This window comes from Octopus bimaculoides, chromosome Z (assembly GCF_046866305.1).
Source record: "Octopus bimaculoides isolate indiv1 chromosome Z, ASM4686630v1, whole genome shotgun sequence".
Taxonomy (NCBI): domain Eukaryota; kingdom Metazoa; phylum Mollusca; class Cephalopoda; order Octopoda; family Octopodidae; genus Octopus; species Octopus bimaculoides.
This window is the reverse complement of record NC_142944.1, coordinates 49603979-49622830: the sequence shown is the minus strand read 5'-3', so window position 1 is coordinate 49622830 and position 18852 is coordinate 49603979. Positions and strand designations below refer to the sequence as shown.

General features: G+C 36.5%; 1 protein-coding gene across 4 annotated transcripts in view; it reads left to right on the top strand.

Moving 5' to 3' along the window:
- Positions 1–18852, top strand: part of LOC106882253 (stromal interaction molecule homolog) — a 276144-nt gene that overhangs the window by 151993 nt on the left and 105299 nt on the right. For all 4 annotated transcript variants that reach the window (XR_016244776.1, XR_016244775.1, XM_052973512.2 and 1 more), the window contains exon 4: positions 10646–10757. Coding sequence is in view for 2 of the 4 variants with exons in the window: in XM_052973512.2 (XP_052829472.1) it covers positions 10646–10757 (112 nt within the window). In the remaining 2 variants the exon portion in view is untranslated. The remainder of the gene's footprint in view (positions 1–10645; positions 10758–18852) is intronic.

Genomic DNA, 18852 nt, shown 5'->3' with positions numbered 1-18852 from the left:
TCCCCCCTGCCAAAAATAAAAAAGAAACTTATATATTCAACTTTTACTTATTGCTGGTCATCATTTATGAAACAAGACCAGGCCTTGTTTTATAAATGAACCTTGAAGGATACCACTCATTATATCTAATTAGATAAGTACCCACTGTCAATAATAAGTGATAACTTTTAATGATTTTCTCAGAAGGAATTTTCTATTTTTTTACTCCAGTTATTCTGCTTCCTAGATAATGCCTGATGTGAAACCTTAGTAGTAGTGGTGGTAGTAGCAACAGTAGTAGTAGTTGTTGTTTAGTCCTCACCCTGGATCAACATACGATGAAAGACATTGCATCTGTGACCATCCCCTTTCTGTTTCACTTCCCCACTTTCCCCATACTAGATGTAAAAAGCCATGCTGATCCCTCTGCAGGAATTTGCTCTGCCTTGCTCTTTCTCAAAGTAATTCTATTTGTTTTCAAGTATAAAGCTGCCCCACAAATCTCCCCCAGAGAGGCAGGAGGGATGGTGGTGTCAATGGTTGTGTCAGCTTCTAGTTCTGCAAACTGCCTGGTGACCCCTATAGTGCAGGTGGCATGAGAAAAGCAGCTGGTACACTCTGTAAAGTGGTTGGCATTAGGAAGGGCATCCTAATGCCAAGCAGACACTGGAGCTCAATTCAGACCTTCAATACATCAGGCCCTGTCAAACTATCAACATGAAAAACGAATATTAAATGATGATGATGATGATATCTGAAGCCATGAATGACCATAGGATTGCACCTAGAAAGTTCCCCTCCCAGGCACAAGACCAGGCAAGGTTGTTTATGGAAGACCAGCAGTTACCCATGCATACCAGACTCCCCTCTCCATGCAACTGATGTTATCCAAGGGAAAGGCAAAGGGGCTGATACATCTTGGCACCAGTGACATTGCAACTCATTTTTACAGCTGAGTGAACTGGAGCGATGTGAAATAAAGTGTCTTGCTCAAGAACACACCACACAGCCCTCTCTGGGAATCAAACTCACTAATTCGTGATTGTGAGCTGGACACTCTATCCATTGAGTCATGTGCCTTTGCATTATAGTATACCTAGGATTACATTATTCAATGTGTCCTTTCCTCTTTTTCTCTGAAGTTAGTTGAGTGTAACATTAGGCAAGGTTTGGTTAGTCGAGACATCATGCAGAGGCTCCGTCATTGGCATGTCGTTAGAGTCAAACACTTTGCTGTAATGAGAATATATTATATCTCCTGAGTGGCCTGTGTCATGTCTGTGTCTGTCTCAAGTCTTCTATTGGTTAGGAAGCTTATTGTTGTGCTGCCTCTTTAGAGGACAAAAACTACATTGTTTATTGGTAAACTGATTGTTACTAAATTAGATGGTCAACAATCTCATCTCACTTGTTTAGTTGATTGGTTTATCAATTATTTTTCTCTTCTTTTTTTTTTCTTTGCTATGCTTTATGCTTTATTCAACAATCCCATATTATTAATCTCCATAGTTATTGTAAAATCATCATTTATTCAGATTGGTTCTACACAAAAGATTGGATCTTTGAATTTAAACTATTGCATTATTCTCAGAAATAACATTTGTTAATTTCCTCCAGGATTTCCTTGACTGCGTTTAGGTCTCATATTGTAAAATTTACACTGGGTGATAACAGGGTGGGTATTTATTTTCAGAAATATAAATATTCCACACTGATCACTTTCCTTAATCTTTTCTCTTCAGAGTTTGAGTTAACACACAACTGTGAGGAATTTCCTAACCTGTCCATTTTGATTTTTTTTTCTGCTGCAGATGTTGGTTTACAGATATTTAAACTGAACATTAACTGCATTAATTTCATCCAGCTGGGAGGGCCTGATAATGTCATGGGCACTGGCCTTTCCTGTTGGTTAATGCCATGGAAAATAGATAAGATAAAAAATAAAGACAACAGTGTCTTCCATATAGACATTTTGGAAGATCTTTTTCAGGATAGACATCTATTTTTTTCTGGCAGAATGTGTATCTGAGTTTATATGATTAATCAGGGATTACAATCACTAATCAGCTCTTAAATATAATCCAGTTAAAGCTGAGTTTATCAGGAATTGCAGTCATTATTTACTTCTTAAATATATTCTAATCAAATTTGAGTTTATCAGATTAGTCAGGGATTACATTCACTACTTAGATCTTTAATCTCAATAAATGCAGAGTCTGTAACAATGTTCACTGAAGCTATGTAAAATAATGGACTCTTTAATGAGTATTGTAACTCGTGAGTGATGCGATGTAGGTCAAATGTTGCTATATATCATTGGTTAGTGGTTGGTTCGATGTGGTTGATTAACTGCTCTACAATGGAGTGCTACAATGGAGAACAATGGTAGATCTGTTGTGTCAGGTATCATTTAATGTTCACCTGATAGCTGAACTACCATTTTGTGTGTGTGTTTATGTATCTGTGTACATATGTGTCTGTTGAATGACTGAGACAAGTAATATGTATATATGTGTGTGTGTGTGTGTGTATATATGGGTGTGTGTGTGTGTAGGTGTGGGTATGGCTTCCAAACTACATGGTTCTGGGTCCAATCCCACTGTGAATCACCTTAGGCAAGTGTCTTCTGCTATAAAATATATATTAGCAACAAGCAGTATTAATCCTGAACTATATTTATTCCCACTTAAATGTGGATGTTCTGTTGGAACAAACTTTATTGTGGTAGATACCATGAGAAAAACCCCCTCATAAGCTTTTGGTGTAAAATGTACTCTTCTTTGTATTGCTAGCAGGGAGATAAATTCCCATCAACTCCATCTTCCCTCTGGACCAGCCAAATCTTTGTGCGAAGATTTGGTCAAGAAGTGTGGCACATCTTTGAGTTTGTTCCCAGCCCTCTCACCACTGTCAACCGGGTGTTTGGTTTGTTTATATTGCCATAATTGAGCAGTTCAGCATTAGAGACCTATAAAAACTATCAGGCTTAAAAAAAGAAAAAAAAAAAAAATTTTTTAAATCCTACAATACTGGGGTTGATTTGTTTGACTAAAATTCTTCAAGGCAATGCCTCAGCATGGCTACTGTCCAATGGCTGAAACAAATAAAGGATATAATGACTTGCCGTGCTATGTTCTCTGTCTCCAACCTTGTTGCATTGGCTGCAAACCTGGGTATCACCAACGGTAATGCTGAGGAAAGTTAAACAAATACAAGAGCCTGGCTGGCTGCTATCTGTTTCTGCCAGTCTCTGTTGATAGCTCAGGCATTCTTGGTCCCCACACTACTGATTTCCTCCAATAAAATCAAGATAACAGTAGCCTATCTGAGAAATGAGCCCCATGAGGTGGGATGGCTGTTACAGTGAATGGTGCTAGCTATTTTCTATGGCAGCGCCTTTTGCACTTATGTCCACGAGGTGTAGCTGAACAGGTTGTACACTCCTGTTATTCTGTCCCACCCTCATATTTTACTGCTTAATTCTCCCTCCTTTTTTTTCTTTGTTTCTTTGTTGAAGCAATTCTGTTTTTGATTTTTTGTTCTTAATAATTTAATCTTTTGTACTTTTAATATTTTTTTTCCTTTTCTTCCTGTAAAGATATGTTACTAAATAACAATTCCTTTTAATGAATAAATGTATAAAATTCCTTACATATATGAATTTTGCTTGTGATATATTTTACATTGGTTTCTAATAAAGAACAACACACTTCAAAGAAATATTATACTATCTGAGTATCCTGTTGTTGCCAGGCAATTTTCACAATAGAATACCTTTATTTCAATTTATTTCTGTTCTGTCAAACCATATCTTCCCTGAAGGATAGGCTTCTTGATCAGGACAGGTTTCAGTATTATTTGAGACAATTTATAATGTATTGATAAACTAAGTTTTTGTTTTTCCAGTTGGCGCAAAGATGTAATGATTTTTCTTAGCTCACTGCTGATATTTTGTGAAAGTCTTTTGACTCTGTCAACCTAATGGAATTCCTTACACACATATATACACACATACATATGCCCAGTGTGCGTGATATACACATATACAAAGATTGAGAGAGAGTGTGGTAAATATATATAGAAAGGGGAAAATTTCTAATGAGAATAGCATAAATGAAAGTGATAGACAAATAGAGAGAGATCTTTTCTGTTACACTTTTACTTGTTTCAGCTATGCAGCCATGGTCATGCTGGAGCACCACCACAAATTTTTTTAATTTAAAATTAAGTGAAAATTTTCAAATTTGGTATTATGATGTACTTTTTCACACTGAATATGATTTTGTGATTCATTCATTCTTGAAAAATTTTAGGAAAGTGTCACAAAAGTTTAAAGTTCAATAATTTTCATAACAAGAAAACAAGATTTGGAAGCTATCATTTTCTGCTAGGATAGTTTTCTATTACAAAATGGAAGTAAAAATATATTACAACTAGGAAGTTTTAAACAATATGAAAGCAATAACTTGACATTTCAAAAGAGAGAGAGGGAGAGAGAGGGAGAGAGAGAGAGAGAGAGAGAGAGAGAGAGAAAGTGATAAAGAATGTGATAAATAAACAGATGAGAAAGGCATAAAAGAGAGAGAATGATAAATTTGTCAATCTTAAGGTTGAATTATTTTACTGAGCAAATTAGATTTTTTGATTAATTATAACTGCAAACTTTGTCGTTGGGATGCAGATTTTGAAAATCAAATCGGTTTTTCTCGAGGAGGCACGTTGGGGAGCCTTTTTGTGACATATTTAAACACACGCACACACATTCTCATCTTTATATATATAGATATATGCTAAAGGTTTGGTGGTGGTGGCAGGAACAGCGATGTTAGTAATGGTGCTGATCACAGTTGTCATTGAGGCTGGTGAAGGTGGTGGTGTAGTGAGGATTGTTGTTGTTGTTGTGGTGGTGTTAGTTTAATCAATTTCTAATCAAAGACAATTAAACATTTATTAACAAATACATAAGTTCTTGGCTTTATTTAATTATCTTTTCATAGACTAAAGTGGATTAAAAAATATCCATAAATGTGAATAGCTATTCGCAAGTATCTTATCTTGAGAATTCTTTTTCTTAACCCTGCTGTTGGCACTCCATCGCTTACGACGTCGAGGATTCCAGTTGATCCGATCAACGGAACAGCCTGCTCGTGAAATTAACGTGCAAGTGGCTGAGCACTCCACAGACACGTGTACCCTTAATGTAGTTCTCGGGGATATTTAGTGTGACACAGTGTGACAAGGCTGACCCTTTGAATTACAGGCACAACAGAAACAGGAAGTAAGAGTGAGAGAAAGTTGTGGTGGAAGAGTACAGCAGGGTTCGCCACCATCCCCTGCCGGAGCCTCGTGGAGCTTTAGGTGTTTTCACTCAATATCTTCCTGCAAAGATATGTTACTAAATAACAATTCCTTTTAATGAATAAATGTATAAAATTCCTTACGTATATGAATTTTGCGAGTGATATATTTTACATTGGTTTGTAATAAAGAACAACACACTTCAAAGAAATATTATACTATCTGAGTATCCTGTTGTTACCAGGCAATTTTCACAATAGCACAAATGTGTTGAGATGATGGGGGAAGTCTGTCCAGTTGAAAAGAAATACCAGTGTCATAGTCTGTCAGGGTTCACCTTGACATCTTTTCTTTCAGTGTGCGAGGAGTGGTGATATACCCATTCAGTAGGATTTGAATACCTGGGCAGAATTTGAACTTGGAACATAGAATGCTAGAACAGATGTAACATTCGTCTCTTCCAAAATCTTATCAATCCATCATTATGGACTGGCATTTTCTTTTTCCACCTTGGAGGCTGAATGGCTAAGTTGACCTCAGCAGAATTTGAACTTGGAGCGCAAAGGACTGGAATTGTTACCACAACACACTGTATCCGGCTTGCTAGCAATTCTACCAATCGCATTTGTGTATTACTGGAAATACTTGGTCAAAAATATGTCAATGTATTTATCATCGAACACTAGTTAAGCTATCTATAGTAAAGTGTGAAATCCTAAAGTTCAGTTGCATGTGTGTGTTTGTGTGTGTGTCTGTGTGTGTGCTTGTATGTGTTAGAGCGCCTAATCATGCAGGTAAAGGTCATGATTTACGGTGATAGTTGTCTGGCAACAGCATGATAATGTAATCAGCACTACTGTATGGTAAAGTTTGAGAGATAAGTGAAGGGGATGATTATATACCAGAAGTAGAAGAGTACATGTGTTAAAGGAGAAGCTAGAGAAACTAAAGGTGGATGAGATGTAGTTAACCTCCCCACACTTTTTTTCCTCCCTCTATTCAGCTGTTGTCAAACTACTGCTGGATGAAAGTTCTTAGCAAATAACCATCTGCTTATTCATGTTGGTTGTAGGCTTGCCTATCCGATTGCAGGTTGAGCAGGAGGCTTTTGTAGTTGAGTAAGTAAATGGTTCCACCCATGAAGAATTTGAAATTTTAATTAGAAAAAAAAAAGACGCACAGGCGTGGCAGTGTTGTAAGTAGCTTGCTTACCAACCACATGGTTACAGGTTCAGTTCCACTGTGTGGCACCTTGGGCAAGTGTCTTCTGCTATAGCCTCGGGCTGACCAAAGCCTTGTGAGTGGATTTGGTAGACAGAAACTGAAAGAAGCCCGTCATATATATATATATATATATATATATATATATATATATATATATATATATATGTATATATATATGTATATATATATGTATGTGTGTGTGTGTATATGTTTGTATGTCTGTGTTTGTCCCCCCCCCCAAAAAAAAACATCGCTTGAAAAATGATGCTGGTGTGGTTATGTCCCTGTAACTTAGCGGTTCGGCAAAAGGAACTGATAAAACGAGTACTAGGCTTACAAAGAATAAGTCCTGGGGTTGATTTGCTCGACTAAAAGTGGTGCTCCAGCATGGCCACAGTCAAACAACTGACACAAGTAAAGAATAAAGATACTACCAGGGTTTTATCAGACACTCTAACAATTCTGCCAGTCCACTACTTTGGATTTATCAACCTTGAAAAGATGAAGGGTCAAACTGACCTCGTTAACCTTTTAAAGATAATGAATGTTTTGTTTAACAACATCTCAACTGGATGTAACAGTGAAAATTAATAATATTGTTTCAATTGGACTATTTACAATTTTGAAAAATAGTATGGATCCCTGAATCAGTTACTGACAATTTCTGTCATTTAGTGTAAACTTGATGAATCTTGTACTGAAACGGTTAAAAAACAGAACTGAATCTCATTGAAATGTTTGCAACTACAAAGAAGAATCAATCCTTGTTGTTGTTTGATATGCAAATCTGACATGATCCTCTCCTTTTATTTTTTTCTTTCTCATACATCCAAGACTGTATTGTCCATTATCATCATCATCATCGTTTAACGTTTACCTTCCATGCTAGCATGGGTGGGACAGTTTCACGAGAGCCTGCCAAGCAGAAGCCTGCGTCAGACTTCTGTGACTGCTTTGGCAGGATTCTTACAGCTGGATGCCCTTCCTAGCACCAACCACTCAGCAGAGTGGACTTAGTGCTTTTTACGTGGCACAAGCGCAGGCGAGGTCAGCTTTGGCAAGGTCTTTACAGCTGGATGCCCTTTCGAACACCAACCACTTTACAGTGTGGACTGGGTGCTTTTAAGTGGCACCTGCACTGACAGGGTCACCAAGTACTTGCAAGATTAAAAAAAAAGACTTTCAAGAGGGGAGGGGGGAATTGGAGGAGGTGATCTTGTGTTGGATGATGAAAGGTTATTGTGAGACAGACAGAAACAGGTGTCTTGCTGTAGAGGAAGTACAAGGTTACCCGGCTGGAGAGATCAGGAATGAAGACAGACACAGGTGTGCTACCACAAAGGAAATACATGGTTGTCCAACCTGAGAGAAGTGCAGGAGAAGGAGAGAGAGAGAGAGTGGGAGACAGCAGGATAGAGATAGTGGCAAAATGCTGGGCATACTCACAAAGGATGGGGGTCAGAATATAAAAGGAACGGTTGAGTAAAGGAAGAGAGAGATGTAGATGGTGGCAAGTGCCAGGGCATACCCTTGAGCTAAGAGGACAAGATTGGGGAGTGGGAGATAAGCATAGTGTATGAAGTGGAAATGTGAGGAAGAGAAGAGATGTAGAGATGTAGTTTGGTTTGTTGTGGTAGAGTGTGTGAGAAGTTTTCTTGTTAATTGCAGGTGGGACACACAATGCTTCTAGAACTCAATTTTGCTGATTTGGGCAGGTCTCCTCAAGAACTTCATGTCGCCAGACATCTCGGTCCATGGTCATTTCCTCTGTGAGGCCCAACATCCTGAGATTGGTCCTTATTTATTCATCCCCTGTCTTCTTGGGTCTTTAATTTTAGATGGCAACATATGGCTGCTATTTGTAGTAAGATAATCATGTTGGTGCAATGTTAAAAGCACCCAGTACACTCTATGGAGTGGTTGGTGTTAGGGAGGGCATCCAGCCATAGAAACCATGCCAGAACAGACAATGGAGCCTGGTGCTGCCCCTGGCTTTACCAGCTGTGGTCAAACTGTCCAACCCATGCCAGCATGGAAAATGGACATTAAATGATGATAAAATCTTGTTTTATGGACTCAAGGAAAGACTCAGTTACTCATGCATTAGAAAAAGGGCAGTCACCTGGCTAAAATCTGAAGTTTAATTTTTTGATTGAGTAGAGATAGAGAAAAGGGTAGAGGCTGAAGAAAGGGGCTGTGCTGGAGAAAGAGTGTTAGAAAAATGGACAAATCCAAATTAGAATAGGAGCTGAAGATAGTTATTAAGAATGAATCAAGACAATAGACATAGTCCTGCTACATTCTGCAAAGATAGTAGATATAAGATATACTGTATTTGAGGGTATATGGAATGCGTGTTTTCAACCCTCTGGCATTTAGACCAGCCATATCTGGCCCAAATATTCTACCGGTTTAATGTTCAGACCAACCAGATCCAGTCTCTCACACCTACCCTATAATGTCATTCTTAAAGGAAACAGTCGCATAACTGAAATTTTGAAGCTGTGAGATAATGAATGATTAATTCTAAACAATGTCAATAAATAAGCATTATATTTGACTGAACAATCTGAATGCTAAAGGGTTAAAACAAAAAAAAATAGTCTTAAAAAAAGGTCATCCTGAGTCCTACCTGCAAAGTTGTGCCTGTACTACATGCTTTAACTCTTAGATTATTTATCCCTTCAGATTATTCTGGCAAATGTAGCGCTTGTCTATTCACTTAGTTTTGAATTAATCATGCATTACCTTGTAGCTTCGAGATTTTGATGATATGATTGTTTAGTTTTAGAATGACTTCCTAGGATAGGTGTGAGAGGTCAGATCCAGTCAGTTTGAACATAAAACAGATAGATAATTTTGGTTTAGATACGAGGGCATTGCACTTTTGATAGGGAGATTGTGACTTCAATTCCTAGACCGGGTGTTGCATTGTGTTCTTGATCAGAACACTTCATCTCACATTGCTCTGCAATCACTTCAACACCTGATGCTTGGCACACCTGTGTGCACTTGTTCAGATAACGTTGATTTGATGGAGAGAGAGAGTCAGCTCATGTACAGCACATACATTTGATCATTATAAACAAATCCATTTGCGCAGGTCATTCAAGAAAAGCTGAATGCTCATGTTATCTTTGACAGGAGAATCCATCAAATGTTAAAGGATTAATGCACTAGAATTTTACATTTCTTGAATATACTCTTTTGAAATTGGGATGTGTTTAATATATTTGTGCTCTTTTATGCCATCAAATACTGTATGTTTGATAAAAAAAAAAATGTTGTTATTTAACCCTTTAGCATTCAGATTACTCTGTCAAAAGTATGTATACTTACCGTAAATCCTCAAGTATAATCTGCACTTTTTTTCCCAAAATTTAAAGGTCAAAATTTCTACTGCGTACTATATATGAGGTTAAAAAGGAAAATTATTTTCTAAGCAAAATTTTCTAAGTGATAAATATGTGAAAGGCAATTTACTTAATATTTATTTTTCACTGACGTTATTACTGTTATTTCTTTATTTTCTGCAAACAAAGTGCACAAAAAAGCTACACGTTTGCATTATGTTATCATCATCATCATCGTTTAACGTCCGCTTTCCATGCTAGCATGGGTTGGACGATTTGACTGAGGACTGGTGAAACCGGATGGCAACACCAGGCTCCAGTCTGATTTGGCAGAGTTTCTACAGCTGGATGCCCTTCCTAACGCCAACCACTCAGAGAGTGTAGACAATAATAATAAAGGACGTTACCGTATATACATTTACAAACCAAGGATGTTATATAGACCTCCTTGACTCAAGTTAGAGAAGGGGTGCATATTATACACAAGGTTTAAGTTTTTCAGAGGTACAGCCCCCTAAAAATCACCTGCATATTATACTCAAGGGCAGACTATACTCGGGGATTTACGGTAGTCATATTGTTTTGAATTAATCATGCATTTTCTTGTAGCTTTGAGATTTCAGCAATGTGATTTACTTTTCTTAGAATGACATTGTAGGGTAGGTGTAAGAGGTCAGATTTAGCTGATTTCACCATAAAACAGGTAGAATATTCCAGTCAAATGTGGCTGGTTCAAATGCTAAAAGATTAAAAAGTTAATGATGTTAATTTTAGTTTTTTTTTCTTTTTAGTCTACAATTGGACTGTTGATGATGTCGTCGATTGGTTAGTTCACCATGTTGAATTACCTCAGTATGTTACAAATTTCCAAACTCACAAAATTGACGGATCAACGTTACCAAGGTAAGGGCTTTTGTTTTTTTGTTTTATATTTTTAATTTTACAACATAATTATAAACTGCTTAATTTGTTGTAATTCATGATTTGATAACATTAATGATTTAAATTTTGGCAGTGTACTTACCAGACATGTGATCTGATCCTGAGATCACATGTTGAAACTAAAATCATTATGGTGTGAAAGATACGTTTGCCATTGAAAAAAACGCACAAAGACTGTTAGCTTTACTTAAAGACGTTTATTATTTGTTATTTATTATTTGTTATTGATTTTTGTGTGTTACTGAATGCCTAATGTGTGTCTTCCACATTGTAACCATTTAGAATAGAAAGTGAAAAGGATCTTAACACAGCATTACATATCTCATTATTAATGCTACATAAGTTTGCTTGTGACTAATTTTACTGTGTATATGTGCATGTGTGTGTGTGTGTGTGTGTGTAAATATATATATATATATATATATATACACATATAAAAGTATATATATATATATATATATATATATATATATATATATATACATAATGTCTTAAACGTAAGACATTATGACCGAATCGGTCATAATGTCTTACGTTTAAGATGATTCCCATGCTTTCCCTGATGAGAGGGTTACAATTTTAATATCAAAGATCCCTATGGATCACACAGGTTGTAATCCTTTGAAACATATGTAGGAATAAAGTATGCAATTATAACATGCGTTTTCTCCAATCCTTAAATTCTTAAATATATATATATATATATATATATATATATATATATTTATGCTTGTGCCTTGTAAAAAGCACTCAGTCCACTCTACTGGGTGACTGGTGTTAGAAAGGGCATCAAGCTGTAAAAATCCTGTTAAAACAGACACAGTAGTCTGGGTGCAGGCTTCTGCCTGGCTGGCTCCTATCAAACTTTTCCCACCCATGCCAACATGGAAGGCGGACATTAAATGATGATATATATGTATGTTGAGGTGTATATATATATATATATATATATATATATATATATATATATATATATATCTGGTTAATGTGAGACAAACCTGAACTTGGAGACCCACTAAGAGAAGTATTCAAATCTAGGAAGAACCCACCAACTAACCAACACCTAACCAGATTTGAAGGGGAATTATATATAGAAGTATATATATATATATGTTATATCCTTATAGATAAACCAATATACTGTAACAGTGTAATAACAATATAATCAAAACAAATGACAGGAACCACATGGAATGTAACAACAATCTTTTAAGAACCAGCAATCCAACATGCTAACTCAAACTGTGAACTTTGAACTATCAACACGTGAACTGTGGAACTAGCATGAACGATCTCACTTACTCAGACTGCTACTGTTTAGATGTAGTGGTCTAGTCCATTCTTGCCAAGAGGTCTTGTACACTCGCACAACATCTCCCCTTTTGAGATTTCGTGTCCCAAAGGATCGGGAGGTCACTCTGTATATTCTTAAGAAATTTGTCAGTGCTTTGTCGTTACTTAATTCATTTCTCGCTTTTCTTAATGCTCTCTTAAAAGTGTCCACAAATCTTTCTACCTGCCCATTTGACCACGAGTGGTAGGGTGGAGTGAAAATATGCTTTATCACATGCCTTTTACTGAAGTTCTTGAATTCATACCCAGAGAACTGCGTTCCTTTGTCAGAAATAAACATGTCAGAGACACCATATCGCGCAAACAACTTGTATATGAACTTTATAGTTGTCTTAGAGGTTGGTCTGTAGCACCTGCAAACCTCCAGCTACTTAGTACAGCTATCTACTATGATTAGATAGTAAGCACTGTTTACTGGTCCGGCATAGTCAGTGTGTTACCTAAACCATAGGTTCTATGTCTCTGGCCACGAGTGATATCTTACTGGTGGAGCTTTGGCTGTGAGCGTGCAACCTCGGGAAGTTCTCACCAAGTTTTCGATATCTCGGTCCATAGACAGCCAATAGACATTACTCCTCATCAGAGCCTTCATCCTTGCCGCTCCTGGATGTCCGCTGTAAAATTGATGCAATACACTTTTTTTGTAATGTAGTTGGAAACACCACTCTTTGGGCATACATCAGAATATCATCGCAGATTGAAAAAGTACTGGCATCTGAATTTTTATTCTGTTTATTTTTTAAAGCTTCTTTTATTTTTGTAATATACACATCACCTACTGCTTTCATTCTTATATCCTGTGCCGTCACCGGTAGTTCTAGGATAGTTCGTCATAACACTTTTAATTTCACTTTTTGCCTGCAGTGCAGCTATAACAGTTTCTTCTAATGGTTCCATAGTTTTTGGAATTAATCTCGAGAGAAGTCCGCATGACCGATTTTTTTCGATGGAATGTATTGCATTTTGAAATTATAATTTATTAATATTACACCCCAACGTTGCAGGCGATAACCCTTTTTTAGACCCATGAATCGACAGCAAAGGTCTATAGTCTGTTTGCAATAAAAAAACTTCTGCCAAGCAGAAACTTGTAAAATTTGTTAACTGCAAAAATAATTGCTAGGGCTTCCTTTTCAATTTGACTACATCTCTTCTCTACCACTATTAGCAAGCGAGAAACATGAACCACTGGTTTTGTACTTCTGTCTTTGCATTTATGAAGTAGAACTGCACTTAATCCGTGCTTAGAAGCATCAGAGGCTACAATGATGTCCATTTTGGGATCGTAGTGTGCCAACGACAGGTCTGAGATTAGAATTTTTTTTATTTCGGCAAAAGTGTTCTGGCATTTAGTGGACCAATTCCACTTTACTCCTTAAATAAGTCGTTCAATAGAGCTCTTAACTTGTGCATATTAGGAATGTAGTTTTGATAACAGTTTGCCAGGCCAAGAAATGCTTGAAAGGTTGGAATATTTGTTGGTTCAGGTATATTCTTTATAGCGTCTACCTTCGACCGGTCAGGACATCTACCACTTTTATCTATTATTTGCCCAAAGTACTTAATTTGAGGTAGAAACAGTTCACCTTTTTCTTCACTCAAAGTGAACCCGAAACAGTTTAATTTTCTTAAACACAGCTTTTATGTGTTCCACATGCTGTTCATGAGAATTACTCTTGATCAAAATATTGTTCAAGTACGTGATTGCAAATTAACAATCAGATAACATAGTATCCATGATTTTCTGGAATATTGCTGATGCCACTTTTAATCCAAAAGCTAATCATGTGCATCTGTACAATCCTTGGTGTGTATTTATTGCCAAATACTTTGAGCATTTCTCATTTACTTTTATCTGTAAATAGGCTTCAAGCAGATCTAATTTGGAAAAACAATTTCCACTATTTAATTTTGAAAAGTTTTCTCTGTAGTCTGGTGTGGATGGTGGTATGTTTTTAAGCAATCGTTCAATCTTGTAGAGAAATCGGTATACAACCTAATCTTATTAAATATATATTTTTTAATACATACTGTACACTTCAAGTAATCCACCTTTTCGATGACTCCACTCTTTTCATTTACGGTTTCAATTTCTGCAAATGGTACTTTTCTGATTGCTTTAAATACAGGTACAATGTTTTCAGTTATTTGGAAATAGGCTTCCATCTTTCTACATTGACCTAAATCCTCTTATAACACTTGCGGGAACATTTTTTTCAATTTTTTTCTTCAGTTCTTCCAAAGACTTGTTTGTAACGGGGCAGCCATTTATGTTATTGCAATAAAGATTTATGAGGAGGTGCCATAAATTGAATAGTTCTAACCAATCTGTGCCAAACAGATTGATTGTATTATCCACAATGAATAAGTTTGGTTGTGTGTGTCTGTTGTATGTTTTTTTTTTTTTTTTTTTGACTGGGGAGGGGAGTCAGGGACATGTGTCTTTTTCTGTTTATCCGTAACTTTCTTCAGTTGTTTCTTCTTTCTCCTCAGCAACTTTTTCTTCTTCTCTGACATGTTCTCCGGCTTGTCCGTTTTTTTCCTTCACCTCCTTTGCAGCATTTTGGGGAGGGGCCGCATTCTCTTTTTTCTTTTTCATTCACTTGGAGCGAACATGGCCCTTTTTCTCCACACTTGAAGCATCTGGGCCTATATCCCTCCACGGCCACTTGCAATGATAGCCCCTCTCCTACAAATACCCTATCAGGCAAATTTTTCAGGGTCTCGTATGCCGATTGGACTACCCTTTCTAATGTCTGGCCTTTCCAATTTATGGCGTTCTTCTTTTTCATCTGTAAGATGGATACCTCCTCCTCTATGTCATAAATCACAGCCACTGCTACACACATAACTTCATATCCTACTGGTATTTCTTCCACCGTAATTTTTACAGTTCTGCAACCCAAGTATATGGGTAGCAGCATTATCTCGTCATTTTTTAGTGTCTTTCTTGACACCTCTTTGGCTATGTCAGCCATTTGGAACTGTGCTTTGGCAGTTGCGCTTCGTGTTCCATGGCCAATGTAGCATACCTTATTCCATATTGGTTGCAAGCACCTCTCCACCACTTCATTTTTGGCTTCCATAATCCTCTTTTCCCTCAGGTTGTAGATTTTGTATACTACCGTTCTAGCATTAATTGCTTGAACTGTTTCAGGAGGTGGCAACAGTTTAGTGTCGCTGCCACTTTTTTTAATTAAATTTCGGAACTTGAACAGTTGCTCCATTTTCAATTCTAACTCAGTCACGTTACCGCTCACTGTGGCCAAAAAACTTGGCTTTTCCTGTGTTTCCTCATTATTACTTTGTTAATCTTTTTCCCATCGCAGGAAATTTTTTTTTGGGATGCAATGTTAAATTCCATCATAAAAACTTTTTTAAATCTTTGTCAAAAATGACAAATTCACAAAAAAAATAAACCCAGTAATGGGGTAAAACAAATCGTTCAATAAAAAGTTTTTTTGAAAATAATACTCCAACAGAATTTTCTGCTCCGTAGGGTGAAAATTACTGTTTCTAGGCATACAACAGTTCAAATAACAGAATTTCAAAGTTTAACACAGAAAAATGATGTACAAAAACAGGAACGAACTCACATAACATTTGGTAGCAAAATGTAACTCATGACGCAAAAGATTGTTCAGCTAGAAGTGGTGTTGCCAAATTCCCATTTGAAATATATAGTTTTCAAAGTGACAACTACTCACTGATCTATAAATTAGAAAATTACTATTTGTAAATCTCACAATGAGAGATTTTCAGCAACAGTACTTTGGAGTAAAGATTATTTGCCAACATAACATGGCAGACCTGGTTTAGGACGAATGTTCGAAGATATATGGACACAGATTGTGTTGTATAGCCAGCTGGAGACAATGTCTCCTGGGGCTAAATTACATCAACATTTGTTCTAAACCAAGAATGCCATGCAAATAATCTTTACTCCATAAAATTTCTTGTTTTTTCATTGCAATCACTCTAGAACTTTCTGTATTTGAACCTCGTAATCTTGTTCTACAATGAGAACTCTTGTGTCCCAGCTTCTGACAACTTGTTTTTAAATGGAAAATCCTTTTTGTAACGTAGGCCTCCACAACCATGACATGGATTCGAATCTGACACTTTTTGTTTTGTTTGATGGGTTTAAAATTTGGAAAGTCAAATAGGGTTGTTGGGGATTACCTAAGGGGTGTTCGGGATATGTGCCGTGTGGTTATTTATCCTGGGTTGCATGTAGATTTTGGGTAAAATTTGAAGGTAAAATTTGAACTCCTATTGGAATTTACATACCACGGACAAGAAGCATTTCTACCACTTCTACACACCACTTTCCTTGGATAATGGAACTGCAACTATAAAATCCTACATATATTTTTATTTTTATTTCTACATTCGTTCTCCTGTCTCCCTTATACACTCCTTATTTGCTTCCTTTTCCAAACTAACTCCTTATATTGAACTGTAATAACTCCTTCTATTTAACCATACCACGCTGTCTCTGATAGAGCGATATCCCTAATATCCCAGAAACAGCTGAGACTAACTTTCTCTTTATAAAATGTCCTATAAATTCCACACAGCCTTGGCTTTGTTGCCTCATTTTATTTAACATATACATGCTCATACAAGACCCACATTAGACTCTTCACTCGTATCATTATCAAACTGAGAGTTTAACTAGTCCTTCCATAGCACTTACATAGCGTTACCTGCCACCTTGGGTCTTCTGGATACCAGTACCTCTCAATACATACATGCAGATATATATGTACACTTCTCTATTTTTCAATTGTGTGTATTTACTGTATGACCTTACCTCCAAACAAACCATTGAGAGAGAACTTCTGTTTGAATGTTCAACCTACCTTATGTTCTGACTATACAAGTTGAATTTTTCAAAACAAAATTTACAGTAAAAACAAAAAAGAGAAGTAGGCCAACTTATATGGGAGGACTAAGAATTTCATGTGAAATGCAGCAGGATTTGGAACGGCAGTGATGAGGTTTGGATCTCTGTTATCTCATTTACTTGTTTTAGTCATTAAATTATGGCCATGCTGGGTCACTGCCTTGAATTTTTAGTCACATGAATCTACCCCAATACTTATTTTGTTTTCTAAAGCCTGATACTTACTCCATTTGTTATCTTTTGGTGAACTGCTAAGTTACAGGGATGTAAACACACCAACACCGCTTGTCAAATGGTGGTGGGGGGATAAACACACACACACACACACACAAACTTTTTTCAGTTTGCATCTACTAAACCTACTCACAAGGTTTTGGTCGGCCTGAGGCTATTGTAGAAGACACTTGCCCAAGGTGCCATGCAGTGGGATTGAACCCAGAACCATGTGGTTGGGAAGCAAGCTTCTTAATACACAGTCACACCCACACGTAGTGTTTACACTATATGTTAACAATGTAAATATACAATGTTGACTTGTATGGTGGAAAATAAGATTGAAGTTATATCTATCTATCTGTCTGTCTGTCTGTCTATCTATCTATCTATTTGTCTGTCTGTCTGTCTAAATATATATATATACATACACGTGTGTGTGTGCATGCATGGCTGTGTGGTCAGAAGGTCGCTTCCCAGTCACATGGTTCCAGGTTCACTCCCACTGCATGGCACTTTGGGCAAGTGTCCTCTGCTATAGCCTCAGGCCAACCAAAGCCTTGTGAGTGGATTTGGCAGATGGCAACTGAAAAAGGGTTATCATATATACATATTTGTATGTGTATATTGATATTTTTGGTCTTTGTTTTCTCCCTATTTATATGTATATATATGTATGTATATTTTGCATATTCATCCCAAGCAATTTTAATTGTTTATATGCATCATTATACATGTATATAATATATATGTATGTTTGTTTGCCTTTGTGCTTATCTGTGTTTGTCCCCCACCACTGCTTGACAACCAGTGTTGGTGTGTTTATGTTCCCTGGAAACTTAGCAGTTTGGTAAAAGAACTGATAAAATAAGTATCAAGCTTAAAAAAGAAAAGTACTGGGGTCAATTCATTTGACTAAAATGCCCCAGCATGACTGAAACAAGTAAATGATAAAAGATTATATATAATATATATGTATGTATGTATGTATATGTGTGTGTTGGGGAGGGGGAGGGGGTCTGCATGTTTACAATGATTCTACTACAATGTTGTTAGAAAATTGCTATTTGTAAATCTCACGAGAGATATTCAGCAACAGTACTTTGGACTAAAGATTATTTGCCAACATAAATTACAGCAACATTCGTCCTAAACCACAACTGCCATGTTATGTTTGTAAAATTATCTTTACTAGAGTACTGTTGTTTTAATCCTAACTCATTGGTTTAATCTAATGGTTTGCCAAACAAGGACATTTCAAAACTGTAATTTCTGTATTCAATTATTAATGTGAGAAAAATCTGATGCCGAATCACACAGAGTTGTTAATCAAATACCGGAACGTATTTTGTCTGAAATGTTCAATATAAGTTTATTTTGGAGATTATATATTTTTTACTTTTTATTTGATATACATACTTTTGTTGTTGTTGTTGTTGTTGATTGACATACTGTATATTGATATTAAAATGTACTCATTTTTTTCTCATGTCATCATAATCTGCTGATAAGAAAACTCTTAAGTATGTTTGTTAATTTTGTTTTTATCTCGTCTTAAAATTTAAAACTATTAGTGGCTCC